Source organism: Quercus lobata, chromosome 6 (genome assembly GCF_001633185.2).
Source record: "Quercus lobata isolate SW786 chromosome 6, ValleyOak3.0 Primary Assembly, whole genome shotgun sequence".
Lineage (NCBI taxonomy): Eukaryota > Viridiplantae > Streptophyta > Magnoliopsida > Fagales > Fagaceae > Quercus > Quercus lobata.
Window position 1 is genome coordinate 13,539,475 of NC_044909.1, and position 14,151 is coordinate 13,553,625.

General features: G+C 35.0%; 1 protein-coding gene across 2 annotated transcripts in view; it reads right to left on the minus strand.

Moving 5' to 3' along the window:
* The window catches only part of LOC115995017, a 71,604-nt gene extending 62,308 nt beyond the window's left edge, over positions 1-9,296 (minus strand). The window contains exons 1-6 of one of the 2 annotated variants that reach the window (XM_031119416.1): positions 8,893-9,296; positions 5,943-6,024; positions 4,540-4,643; positions 3,615-3,710; positions 3,460-3,507; positions 996-1,046 (exon numbers count right to left, since the gene is read on the minus strand). In XM_031119416.1, coding sequence (XP_030975276.1) covers positions 996-1,046; positions 3,460-3,507; positions 3,615-3,710; positions 4,540-4,643; positions 5,943-6,024; positions 8,893-8,907 — 396 coding nt within the window. In that variant the 5' untranslated portion in view covers positions 8,908-9,296. The remainder of the gene's footprint in view (positions 1-995; positions 1,047-3,459; positions 3,508-3,614; positions 3,711-4,539; positions 4,644-5,942; positions 6,025-8,892) is intronic. The other variant, XM_031119415.1, reaches the window with a different exon arrangement.
* Positions 9,297-14,151: the final 4,855 nt, after the last annotated feature.

Genomic DNA, 14,151 nt, shown 5'->3' on the forward strand with positions numbered 1-14,151 from the left:
ACAAGACAGAAAAAAGTAAAGGTGGACTTAAATAATTTATAATAAAAAATTAGCAGCATATACTGGCTGCCTAAAAGTATGAGTATGATCACTAGTAGTTAGGAATCAATTGCTAAAAAGTTTGAAGAAGCAAAGCTCCTCATGATTATAATGACTTCCAAAAATATCTAATTGGGCCTTATTCAATTGTTCAACCATGCAAATAACATCTTACACCACTTTCCCTTACCTTGTCATAAATTGATGCTGCCTCTAGCTTTGTCACAAACCACCCATATCAAATTAACTTGACAAACCATGAACATAGAAAGCTGCATGTACCCCCACAACATACTCCATAACACCTTACTAGACCAAACTATATTTATCCATTACAGATGCAAAAAAGACAAGATCTGAATGCCAACCCTCAATATAATACAGTACAACACAAAATCACACCAAAAATAAAAATAAGAGAACCACAGTGGTATCTCTTCTTTTTGTTTTGCATGACAGAAATAACAAGTGGGTTGCAACCACATTCTTTTCTAACCTGGAAAAGAAATAAAACAAGACAAACAAACTTACAAAAAGACAAGTAGAAAGTATGACAGAGTAATACAAAATTTGGGCAAAAGATTTTGCTTTTAAATTCTAATCTGATTGAGAACTTCTTCATGGCTTCAACAAAAGACGCAACCCAAAATTTTGGCTTCACAATAGAAAATACCATGAACATCAACCAAGACAATCATAGCAGTCTTTGTAGCCAGGATGAGAAATTGTCAATGCAAGTACAAATTAGAAAGTCCGACAATGTAACTATGACAGACAAAATTGAAACATTCATTGACAAATGAAGCAAGATAAACATAAATAAAATAAAATAAAAACCTACCGAAGTATGAAAATCACTGCTAAAAAAATAAATTAAAACTTACTATCTATAAAGTAGCTCTATTAGATTATGATTAATTCCTATACTCATAGGGGCATTAAATTTATAAGCTTACACTTCCTAGCTTTGACCTTGATATTGCTTCCAAGGTTGCTGACTCTGCTTCCTGCATGCAAGAGAGAAAAAGTATTTAAAAATAATAATCATCAAGGACAAAGATTCCTAAGCGCGTGGCTTTTTTTCTTTGGACTGCTGCCCATGGTCGGATCCTCACTTTGGATAACCTAATGCTTAAGGGTCGTCCTCTAGCTAATTGGTGTTGTATGTGTTGCTCTGATGGAGAGTCGGTAGACCACCTTCTTCTTCATTGTCCTATTATACATTCCCTATGGTCTTTCATGCTTCAGGCTTTTGGTATTCATTGGGTTATGCCGGGTTCGGTGGCGGGTTTGTTATCTAGTTGGCATCAATGGCTTGGGAAGAATAATTCGGAAATTTGGAACTTGGTTCCAAGGTGCTTAATGTGGATTGTGTGGCTGGAGCGAAATCGTCGATCTTTTGAAGATAAAGAGAAAACATTGGAGGAGTTAAAGATTTTATGCCAACGCAGTCTAATGGAGTGGTCTCAGTGTTGGGGTTTTACTGAGTGTTCTTCCCTCTCTGAGTTTATGCCTTCCCTTAGCTTAGTTTCCTGACTTCTCTCTTGCTTTTGTGTTGTGTAGTGTTGTGCTGTGTTGCTGTTTTATTGCTGTTGTGTTGTGTTGTTGTTCATCATCATGAACATCTTGTACTTCTCTCTTCTTTTTTTTCCTCTTTAATATAAGTTTTCTAATTACCTATCAAAAAAAATCATCAAGGACAAAGAAGGAAAGTATCTTCCCATATGCAATGGTAATAAAAACACCAACAAACTTACACAAGTATGCCATTTCAACATAAGCATATCACAAAATCCAAATTCTAGGCTAATTACAGAAATTAACAATTTTTATGATTGCAAAACTATGTGTCTGGGAAAAGAATTTACTATATTGACCATATGCTTTTACCTATTTTTCTATGAGTAATGAAAAATTAATTAAATGGAGGAGAGACAACAGTTTGTGTAAAGAATAACAAGAATAAAGAATTACATATGAAATGAAAGAGAATCAATAAAATCTACAACCGAATGTATGTCACATGGGCCAAGGGAGCTAAACCACTCAAACAACATTCTCACAAATGATCATTTTAGCACCATAATTGAGAGCTCCATTCCATTAAAAGTTCAGTTGTTTCAATCCCTACATCAGGAGGTTGGAAATGATAGAGTTTGAAACTTGAGATTTTATAGGGACTTCCACGATTGGGAACAAGAAGCAGTCTTCTCTTTCCTTGACTTTATTCAATCCCGGATTCCTAGGGGTGTTGGGTGTGACAGTCTTCGTTGATGCCTTAATGGTAATGGTAAGTTTGATACCCGGTCCTATTACCATGAGATTCAGGATGTTCCTAACTCCATTTTCCCTTAGAAGGTTATTTGGAAAGTTAAGATTCCTAAAAGGGTAGCTTTCTTTTTGTGGACAGCAGCTCATTGTTGGATTCTTAATTTGGATAATCTCATGCTTAGGGGTCTCTCTTTGGCGAATCAGTCTTGTATGTGTGTTGTAATAGGGAATCTATGGACCATATCCTTCTTCATTGTCCTGTAGCACATTCTTTATGGGTGCATTTTTTTTTATTAGTAAGAATGATATATATACGAAATGCTACTCTATGCATGAAAAGCACAGAGCAAACCCAAAAATTACAAGAAAAGGGAAAGAGAAAAGAAACAAAAGAAAAACAAGCAACAGATTAATTACAAAAGAGAAGAGAGCTAAGAAAAGAAGGGAGAGAATCACTAGTTGTGAGTCCCCAAACCCAAGACCAATCAAATTGAGTTCCTCAAAAGTCCGCATATGCTTCAGGTCTTTGGGATTCAATGGGTCATCCCAAGCTCTAGGGAGATTTTGCTGTTTTATTAGAGCCACTGTGCCAGCGAACTCTTTTTGATTGCTCTAGGTGTTGGGGTTCTTTGAATTGTTCTTTTATCATAGAGATTCTTTTTTCCTCTTAGAATAGTCTCTTGAGTTCTTTATTTCTGTCTCTGTTTGTTGTTTTTTCCTGTGTTCATCATCATGAACACCTTGTATTCTCCTTTTCTTTTTTATTATCTATTATGAATAATATGACTCTTATTACCTATCAAAAAAAAAAAAGGAACTCCAATGTTTACCAAACCAAGCCCCCACCCCAAGAGGACCACAACCTTCTTGGGCATCACCCGACGAACATAAGAGCCAAACTCTGCAAATCCCAAGCTATCAAATAATGGATTAATAAATGATACACAGTTTCACCACTAGACTTACACGTACAGCAACAACCAACCAAAACAATACTCCAATCCACTAAATGATCCATATGCTTTTACCTATGTATATTTGAAGATGATTCATAAGAGAGGAAAATCATGCATGGAAAACATCTTAAAGTGCCTCTCACAAGGTATAAAGAGATGCATGCACAGACACACATGTATATCAGAATTTTACCTCAATCTGTTGACGTTTGGCTTCAAAAAGTTTTTCCCTGTCCTCCTCCTGAAAAGAGTATTGAAACAAGATAAACCCAGACAAGCCACAGACTTCTCTTTAGTGATAACTGATAATGATATCAATTATTTCCATTAAAGAGAACACCATCCTACCTTAAGAGTTCGACCATCAGGAGCTGGATGAGCAAGAACAAAAACACGATCAATGAGAACAATCACAGGTTCTTTTCCCAAACTTTTCCAAGGAACCTAAAATTAATAAGGCAAAAGGTGAAATGAAAGAAATTATAAAAATTAGAACATAAACAGCATATTTCAAAGCACATTAGGAAACTAAATTATAGTCTGGATTTCCAGTCACTGTGAACATCAAGTGAATTACTATTTTGATGACAATGTTTCAACAATATGTCATCATATCTCCCTACCAACAAAATTTGACACAAATATGCATAACCTAAAAATTATATTTGAAGGCTGATAGTTTCACTTCCCTGACTCTACATATTTAGTACTTTTCAAGTTCCCCACTTAAAATATTTCAATCTATAATTTTTGTATAAATTAGTAATACACTAATAGCAGCAAAAACTTAAAATTTCTAAGTATCATCGGTAATAAGAACAGCCTAAATGGATATTCAATTGGATCCCCTCTTATGGCAGCAGAAAGGGCCATAGAAGACACCTGAAGGATCCTCCCAACTACAACAAAGGCTTTTCTTCACAAGAAAAATTCCCTTCTGATGTTCCAAAAAAGGCTACATGAACAATTAATTTTACTAAAACGTTATCAATCAAGATAATAATAATTTCTTTTAAAAAAGGCAAAACATAATGGATCCATATACGAGTAAGGACAAAAATTTGGTCTATTTTATCAAGACATGTAATGAAATGCAGCATACAAACAAACTAGAAAGACCAGACCATGTCTCATCCATCTAAAAGAACAAGAAATAATTCTACCTAATAAAAAAATGATAAAGAAAATAAGATGAAATTGATGGGAAAAAATAAAAAACAAGGGTTAGGATTCAAATGTCAGCCATTGTGCAATAGATACCAAGAAATGCTACCTTTAATGTTATGGTACCAACAAAACCAGCTTTCACAGTAACCGGAAGTTTTAGTGAATTTAGTGCCTCTGCCTTCAATTTCAAATCTTTGAGAACAACATCACCTGTGAAAGATATATATGGAACATTTTAAATGGATACAAAATTCTTTAACTTCATAGAAAGAATTAATCATCACTGATTGTTTTTTAAGTAAAAAAATTATATTCAAAATAAATAAATAATAATAAAGATAGCACCTTGAATACACAATATGTGTACCAAACTACCCCTTAAGAATTACAATCACAAGTCCAAAAAGATATTCTGCCAAAGGCAATAACTCAATCATGCACTATGAAGCACGGGTGCGTTTTAGGACTCGGGTGCGGGTGCGGTTACGGGTGCGGGACTCGGCAATTTTTGAAAAAGGTGGATGCGGGTGCGGCGGGACTCGACGATTAAAAAATTATTAAAAATATTTTTAATATATTACTAAGCATGCTTTTTTATATAATAATAATAATAATAATAATAATAATAATAGTATAGAAATAATAAGAATAAAATAAATAGATAATAATAAGTAAAAAAAAAAACAACAAAAAAGGTTGGAGGCTCTCACGTGTAGCTTTCCATTAAAAAAGAAAAAGAAAAAAAAAAAAGAGAGAGGATGTGGCTCTCACGTTTGGTCAGAGAGGGACAAAAACCAAAGAAAAGTTTTTGTACTTGTCAAAAAGAGAAACAGTAGTTACGTTACAGAAGACTTCCAGAGAAAAAAGAAAAAAGAAAAAACAGAGAACAACTCAGAAGATGATGCAAAGAAGAACACGAAGAAGCAAATCAGTCCACCGGCAACAGTAGCGTAAGAATATCCAGTCCAGTCCAGAAGGTTTTCTTTTTTTTTTTTCCCCTTACCGGCCGATTTCCTTTTTCCGGCCGAAACACGCCGATATTCTGCCGATACAATCCGATTCGGCCCGAATCGGCGCGAATCCGTCCGGTTCGGCGCGAATCGGCATGCGTGGGAGCCGCATCGGTGCGAGTCGGTGTCGATTTAAGCCGCGTCGGCGCGAGTCGGGAAATCCACGTGGCACGACGCGGCACGGACGCGCGGTCTGCGGCGTCCCTCCCGCGTCGGCGTGTCCCGCCGCGTCGGACGCGGGTGCGCTGGGTTCGGAGCCGCGTCCGTGCATCCCAGATCATGCAAGCATCTAAGCACAAATTATTTGAGATTTGACATGATTTTGTCAACCAAGGTCACATCAACAAGTCAAAACACATTTGTACCAATGAACTCCAGTATGTTTCACATATTTAGTAAACATATTGCTTCTAAAGGAAACAACTCAAACAGCTCAAAAAGAGAGGTGCAGGATCAGTACACCACGGCATACAAGCAAGCTAAAGATCAGGGAATAAACCTTTCCAAACACTGATTCTCAAAGCCTCAACTGAGAGTCCATGGACATATTCACCCAAATACCTTCGAAGCAAATGCAGAACCTGCCAACAAGGATCATAAGCAACCGCTTTATCCACATGATTTCCAGACAGAATTATTAAAATATAATGAAGTATAACACCATCTCACATCCATAAGCTTTAGAAAAGTAACATAAAACAAGCTCTGAATCAAGGATGTAATAAAAAAAATTGCGCAAATTGTCTTAAAGCACAGTATGATGATAAGGAGGAAGAACAGAGAAAATAAGAAGGGATTAACAAGGACAAGTTCATAGTCCAAATGAAGGGTTCAAACTTCCCATATGAAAGGAAGACCAAGAGTGCGCCAAGCTCTCTTAGATTTTTCCCTTTTTTTTAGAAGTAAATAGATAAGAAAAAAAAATTATAAGTACAATGGTTACAATAGAGTAAGTAAATAAGTATTTTATTGAACACAACTACTACATACACACGAAAGTGAACATTAAGAAGTCTAAAGAATTACATAAAGTTATGTACATAAAGATGATGATTCTAAAAACTTAGGAATTGAGTTGGTATTAATGAAACCCCAAGCCCTAGACCAATCAAACAATGATCTAGAAAACAGCTCTATATTACTTATCAAAAAATTGTAGCTCTGAAGATTCCACAAACTCAAATGTACAAAGATTATGTTCCCGTAGCAGAGTCCACATTAAACATAATGGGACAAAGTTCCAAATATCCAAAGACTGCTTGCCTACCCAATTTTTCCATCCATCCAAACAAAAGTTCAATGACCTTTTCCAGTAGAAGCCAATGAAACCCAAAGGAACGAAACAAAAAACTCCACAACATAAAAGCAACACTACAGTGTAACAGAAGATGCTCTACTGTCTCCCCACTACAACGACACATACAGCACCACCCCACTAGTGTGAATCCTCTCTTAATGAGATTATCACAAGCGAGGATCTTCCCCCATGCTGCCTGACCGCAAATGCACAATTAGAATTTTAGAAGGGATATCTACCCCTTGTTTCCACAAATTCTACTACCATTTTTTTGTTAAGTACAAATTTTACTACCTTAGGGCAACCATTAGTCATCCTCATGCATAACCAGGACATTTCAGCCACAACTCTCTTATCCTGCTCCCGTAAGAAAGTACCCCTAAATTTTCAAAAAAAGTATGAATTTCAAACCTATCATCCTTTTTTGTCTTGTCTCTCATCTATCCCAATGTTCTCAATATCATTGTCAACTTATAGATTTTTTTTTTTTTAAATAAGGAATAATTTTATTGAAACGAGACTACTTCATAAAAAAGACACAAAGTAGCCAGAAGAATTACAAATGGAAAAAATATCTACACATGAATTGACACTATGAAAGATTAAACAAAATTACCATCTGTGAAACCCAAAGCAAAAGACCACCCATAAAGAGAACTAATGAAAGATGCTACCCCACATGTACTCCACATCTTCAAAAGTACGTCGATTCCCCCCCCCCCCAATACAGTCCACAGCAAACATAAAGGGAGAAATAATAGTTTTTTTTTTTTTTGTTAAAAATAATTTCACTCAAAGTAAACAAGAGAAAAAATACATAATACAAGACTTCCCACAAATGGAGATCACAAAGTCAAAAGCATGCTATCTAAGTGGTCTAAGGAACAACAAGACGGGATGTTGCCTAAGACAACCATTTAGTCAAACAAACACCTTAGCAAGGACTACCTCATAACATGAATTGGATGGTCTACAACATCAAAAGTTCTACCATTACGCTCTAGCCAAATTGTCCACAAGATGCACAATGGGACAGAATTCCAATCTTTAAATCTAAGATGACGTTGATACCTCCATTGCCCACAGCTTAATAATTGTATAACTGTCTTCAGTGTAACCCATGATACTTCAAACAACGAAAATACAAGCAACCATATATCTCTCACCACTGTACAATGACACAAAAAATGATCAACAAATTTGCCACTGATAAATATATTGTGGTTTGAAAAATGGCCCACCATTAAAATTTTGTCCAACCAGATGATTTTGATGTACCATAGTATATAACCTGTGTACTTGAGACAATTTTTCAATTATCAATAATAAATGTTTTTATTTATCCAAAAAAAAAAAAAATGTCCAATGCTGCTACCCAAGCAAAGAACAAGATTATGAGACCTTCCAAGGCACCTTAACACACCATCAGATGCTTTCCCCCAAGGAAAATTAAGCCTTATAGAACCCTTGAAAACACCATATAAATAGATTTTTTTAAGTGACTTAAACAATAAAGCATGACAGGACCTCTTCTTAATTTTTTATTGGTAAGTAACACAGCCTGTGATTACAAACTTACAATCACCACGATGTGCCATTTGAACTAGTGCTTACAAAGCACAAACACGATTTGACATACAATTGCCCCGTAAAATTATCCCTTCTGCTATATTGTATCACACTTATCTTGACAAACTTAAAATAAATAAAAAATGAAAAAGGAGGCAATGAGACACTTGAAAACTAAATCCAAATTCAACATCTTCAACTATTCTCGGTTTGGTTCATTCACCTTCACAACCCTCATTGTGTACGCTAACATTCACTTCCTATTCCACTTAACAGTCTTCAGATACTTAAACTTAGCTCCGAGTACAAAATCACTGCGTATCATACTATCATTATGCTATACCAACTAATTAACAAAGAAGAACGATAACGTGATTTCAAAAACTGAAAGAAAAATGGAATTAGAATGATACATTGCCAATAACACTCCACAAAACACTAACAAAAGTGTAATTCAAAGAAAAATAATCAAAATCATACTACAAAGCAGTAATTCAAGCTTTTTCATCAAATTTTCACAAACTACACAAAAATCAATAAGTTCATAGCCACGAAACGAAAATTTAATAGTTAAAACCCTTACGTGAGCTTCGAACATGTTGAATAACCAAGCCGATTCGAATCGGCCACAACCGGAACGAGCTCTATAGTCCGATCAAACCGCAAATAGACGACGATCGAGGGCGCGAAGCCGCCATGGAATTGCACAAAAGTTGCAGAGAAGATCGTAGCTCGCCGAGAATTTGAAAAACAAAATCGCTAGGGTTTGTTTGTTGAAAGCTATTCAGAGCCTTTCGAATCTGAGAGTCTTTGTGAAGAAATGAGTGAGAAGGAGAGGAATGAATTAGAATGGAATTTATTTATATGTATATATTTGTAGGAAACGGTGTCCGTGCGAGTGAGTGAATGACGAAATTGAATATAGAATAGAGTAGAGCCACAGAGGGATCGCGGTCATTTGTAAAATTCTTTGTGTGTGTGAAATTACGTGAGGGTGCTCGGTTCAGTTGCAATATGTCAGTGCGGTCCCTTTTCTGTTTTCTAACTACTACTGTTCAAAGAGGTCCTTTTGAGTTGTTTCAAACTTTCTGGCTCCATTGTAATGAGACGGTTTGTCCTCTACGTGTGTAATAATGATAATTTGCTTAGGGATAATGCAAAATAAATGACAAGATCTTCTCCAAATGGCAATTTGCCGTCCATGACCGTTTAGAGGGGAAAAATAAAGACAAAGTGAAATTACAAATAAACTCCCGTGTTTTTTTTTTTTTTAACAACAACTCCATAATTGGGGAAGGAAATATCAATGTTGAAACTCTACCTTATCTATAAGAAAATATAAATAAATAAAAACTTTATTATAATTCTATCATATTTTCACAATACTTTCGCAACAAATTCAAGGTGATAAGTTGTTACTGGTTAGTAACAATAAATAAAAACTTGTCATTTGAAATTTACTGTGAACATAACATTTCTCATGTTTTAATTGTAATTATTACATTTTCTCTTATTATTGACTATAAATAGTTCATATCCTTTGTGTGACTTTGATGACCATATAAGGCAAAATGATATGGAATACATTTCTCTTCCTTTCATTTGGAATAGATATAATCTATTTTACGGTTTTTATTTTAGATTTAACAATATACAAAATGTCATATTATTTAAAATTTTAAACTACATGATACCACACACACACACACACACACACACACACACACATATATATATATATAACTTTATGTGGGGTCATGGGCCCAGATCATACAATTGGGTTTTGGGCTTAAGGTCCAAGTCGAGGATAAGGGGTCGTCCAAGGATGGGTAAGTATAGCCAAGGAAACCCATGCTAGTGGATAAGGAAGACAATATTGAACATAATGGCCTAGGAGTTTGTGCCGAGGATGAATTTGTCCTCGGCTAGCCAAGGCCGAGGTCCATAAAGGATGCCTGCCATCTAGAGGTGCGATCCATGAAATTCTGGAAATATGGATAAACATTGCAGGAACAAAAGACAAAGAAAAATCCCAAAATATCTTGGTAAAAGCTGCTATCACCGCATTGAATGCACCCCAACTAACTCCCTGGCCGCATTAATAAGGAAGTGACCTCTGCACAATATTATTGCAGCCTTACAACCACCCCAGAAGACTTCTAGAGGGGGCTGATGGGACAAGTATCAGCATAAACCATCAACTATCCACGTGTAGGGTGGAGATGAAGGAAGATATGTGGTATAAATAAGGGTAGAGACCCCAGAGATCGGGGGGAGAAAAAGGAGAAGAGAAAGCACTGTAGCAATTTCAACAACTCCTGTAACCATTATCATCCAATATATACTAGAACAGAGCTCCTCAGATTGTGCCGAGGACAAACCCTCTTTGATAAACCCGATTCATCCTTGCTTGACTGTGATAAACACCATGATTAGCTATTGTCCATACACTAAAACTTAGCTCTTCGACCCACTCTCTACAAATTTATTGTACCGGGCTCACTGGTCCAAGATCTCATACATCTTGGGCTTGGGCTGCAAAACGTGGCCCTACACTTTAAATAATAATATTTAATCTTAATTATTTTGTTGACATTCTTGATTTAAATTTTTAAATAATGTAGCACCAAATGTACCTTTAAATTTTTATTTTAAATTTAACACTTGTCTCATATTCTAACATTTATTTATTTATGTTGTTAAAGTCCACCAATGTTCACGTGGGAGATGCCAACTTAGGTTGCCCCCTATACCCATTTTTTGTTATTAAAAAAAAAGTTAAAGTCTACCAATCAAATTCATTGTCACATTATCAGTTTGTGAACATTTATGGTAAAATTGGTAATAACTTTAGCATTTTCCTTTCAAATAAAGAAAATCATTATATATATATATATATATAGGGTTGGGTTTAAGTTACACCTGATGTAACTCTAAGTGATCTTATACCACTTAATATTTTTTTTAATTGCATGCGAATTTTGACAAATCCACCATTAGATTACATTATCTTCGTATATTCTCCATGCTTGCAAATTTTCAAGGTGATCAAAGATTAATAGTCATGTCATCAATCAATTGTTTGAATTTAAGTTTTTGTGGTTTAAAATAATGCATAATAGATGAGTTTATGAATCGAATAGTAAATAACATCTAATTAACATAAAAATTGGCAAGAATGTTAACAATATATAAAATATGTAATTCAACGGTGGAATTTTCGAAATATGAATTCTATAATAAGTTATTGGGTAGTGTAACATTGTTTAGAGTTACGCCATGTGTAACTTGAACCCAACATATAATATATATATATATATATGAGATGGGTTCAAGTTACACATTTTTTAAACTATTGGATTTAAGTAGGTCCAATGGTCAAAAAAATACCCTCATTAATGCTAATATACTAATTGATCTTGTAGGGAAGATAGGCCTAGAAATGTATATTGGGCCACGAGCCCTATTTGAGGACACTTAGTAGTTCGAGGACAAAGGAATGTTGATATAGAAGTACGGGCTAATGAATACAGGAAGGAGGTTGGTCATAAGGGTTCGGGAAGGTGGTCCGAGGACAAATGCATCCTCAGCTTAACAAAGCAGAGGTCAAAAAGGCTGACATGCCGTCAACAACAACATTCTAGGCAGTTCTAATGAAAATGACAAGCATCAGGAAGGAATAAGACAAGGAGGAGGTAAGAAATATCTAAGGGAAAGCTGCTACCACCGCATTAAATGTTTTGTAACTAACTATCTAGCCGCATTAATGTAGAAATGATACCTGAACAGTGATGTTCAGTCTTACAACTGCCTCTAAAAAGTACCAAAAAGGTGCTAATGGGACAAGGATAAGAGCCGGCCATTTGATCTACACGTGGAGGGTTAAGATAGAGTAAGGGGAGGTAATATAAAGTAGAAGAATCTCATTACAAAGGGGGATCCGATAATTGAAAGGAAAAAAAAAAAAAAAAAAAACTGTAGCACTAAGAACTGTAATTCTAACCAAGTCTAAGAGGAATATAGATATCCAAGTATTACTCTCCTCAAACATTGCTGAGGAAGAATTTCTTTTCACAAACCTTTTTTTTTCATTGTTTTTCTCACTTTCTCAGTATCTTTGGTCCATTGTGAGCATTGTTCGATTCATTGAAGTCTAGTTTTTAGCCCACTCTCTACAAATTCATTGTATTGGGCTCTTTGGGCCTTAGTGTGCTTTTGGATACGGCTTATTTTGCTAAAAACTGAAAACAATAAAAAAAATAATTTTTTTTACTGTTTATTACTGTTCAGCACTGTTCATTGGCCTAAAATCACTGTTCATGGCCAATGAATAGTACATAACGCGCTAGACTTTAAAAAAAAACACCCAAAACTTCAAAACGCGAACGCAGCCGCACTACCCAAACGCACCTTTAATCCATCTATCTTTTGGGTTGAGGATCCAAAACCCGCCCTTACAGATCTCATTTATTATCCCTTATTTAATACATTTCATACCTATCTCTAAATCCCAAAAAAAAAAAAGTCTACCTCTCTCTCTCTCCTCCATAATCACGTTTATCTCTTCTCTCTCTTTCTCCTCCATTGCTTTTCTCCAAGTCAATTCCATTGCATTTCTCTTAATTCCGATCTCACCACCATGCTCCTTTCCTCACCAACATGAACACTCCAGATCTTGTCTCATGAAATAAAACATCAGTAATAATGGCAATGTAGTTCTTTCAACAATATTCTAGACATTTTTGTTGGTGTCTTTTTATGAGCAGCACACATGTTTTTATACTTTAATAGTTAGATTCATTATTTTTCAAGTACAAAAATGGTTATTACTAAAGCTATGAAATGTAATCTAATAGTTACTAAACCCAACTCCGAAACACATTTAATGGGTATTACTAAAGCTAGGTTAAGTCTCACGTGAATCAGTAATCTGATATTTCATAGATTACTATGTTTGATTTATTTTTTCCTTCACCTTAAAATTATAGTTCGCAATCAAACTAATATGTAAAGGTAATAGCTAGTCATCATTTGGCTGGTATTATAATGAAAATTATATATATATATATATATATATATGCGTGCACATTATTATTACCACGACCATCTCTTTATTAATTGGAATGTGAGGCAGAAAGTCCAATAAAAATGTGTAACTTTTATGAAGTTATACCTGGTGTAACTTTTATGTAAGGTTTCTTTTTTTTAAAGAGTTTTAACTTATAGCGTCCGCTCCTAATAATATCTCTTTATCATCAGACCAAGACACCAATCAGTTTTTGATGTAGACAATGATTGAACCTCAGATCTCTTATACAACTATCAGAGATTTTATCAGTTGAGCTAACTGGAACCCACAAGTTTCATATCTATATACTAAATAAATAAAAGAGAGAGAAAAATCATTTTTTTTAAAAGTAAAATGATATTTTATTGAACCTTTTCATGCGTTGCACGAGTTGATGACTAGCATTATATTATTGGTAAGGACAATATTATGTATGGTAGTTAATTATATAAATGGTTACCAAAAAGGCCATCAACTAAAATTTGACTATTTCGGTGACATAGACAGTTACGTATAAATGCTGAAAATTTGGATCATATGCTTACCAAAAAATGACATTTACATTTGTGGATGCCCCCAAAAAGAATTTTGAAAGATATATTTTTGGGTTTCATCACACATTAAGAGGCCGTTTGGTTATCCAGTTTAAACACACGCGTTCAGTGTTTAAACACTAAACATGTGTTCAAAAAAAGAAAAACGTGTTTGGTCATCCATTTTCAACACAGGTTGTTTGGAAAACATTGTTCCAAAATCGGTTTTCAAACACACAGT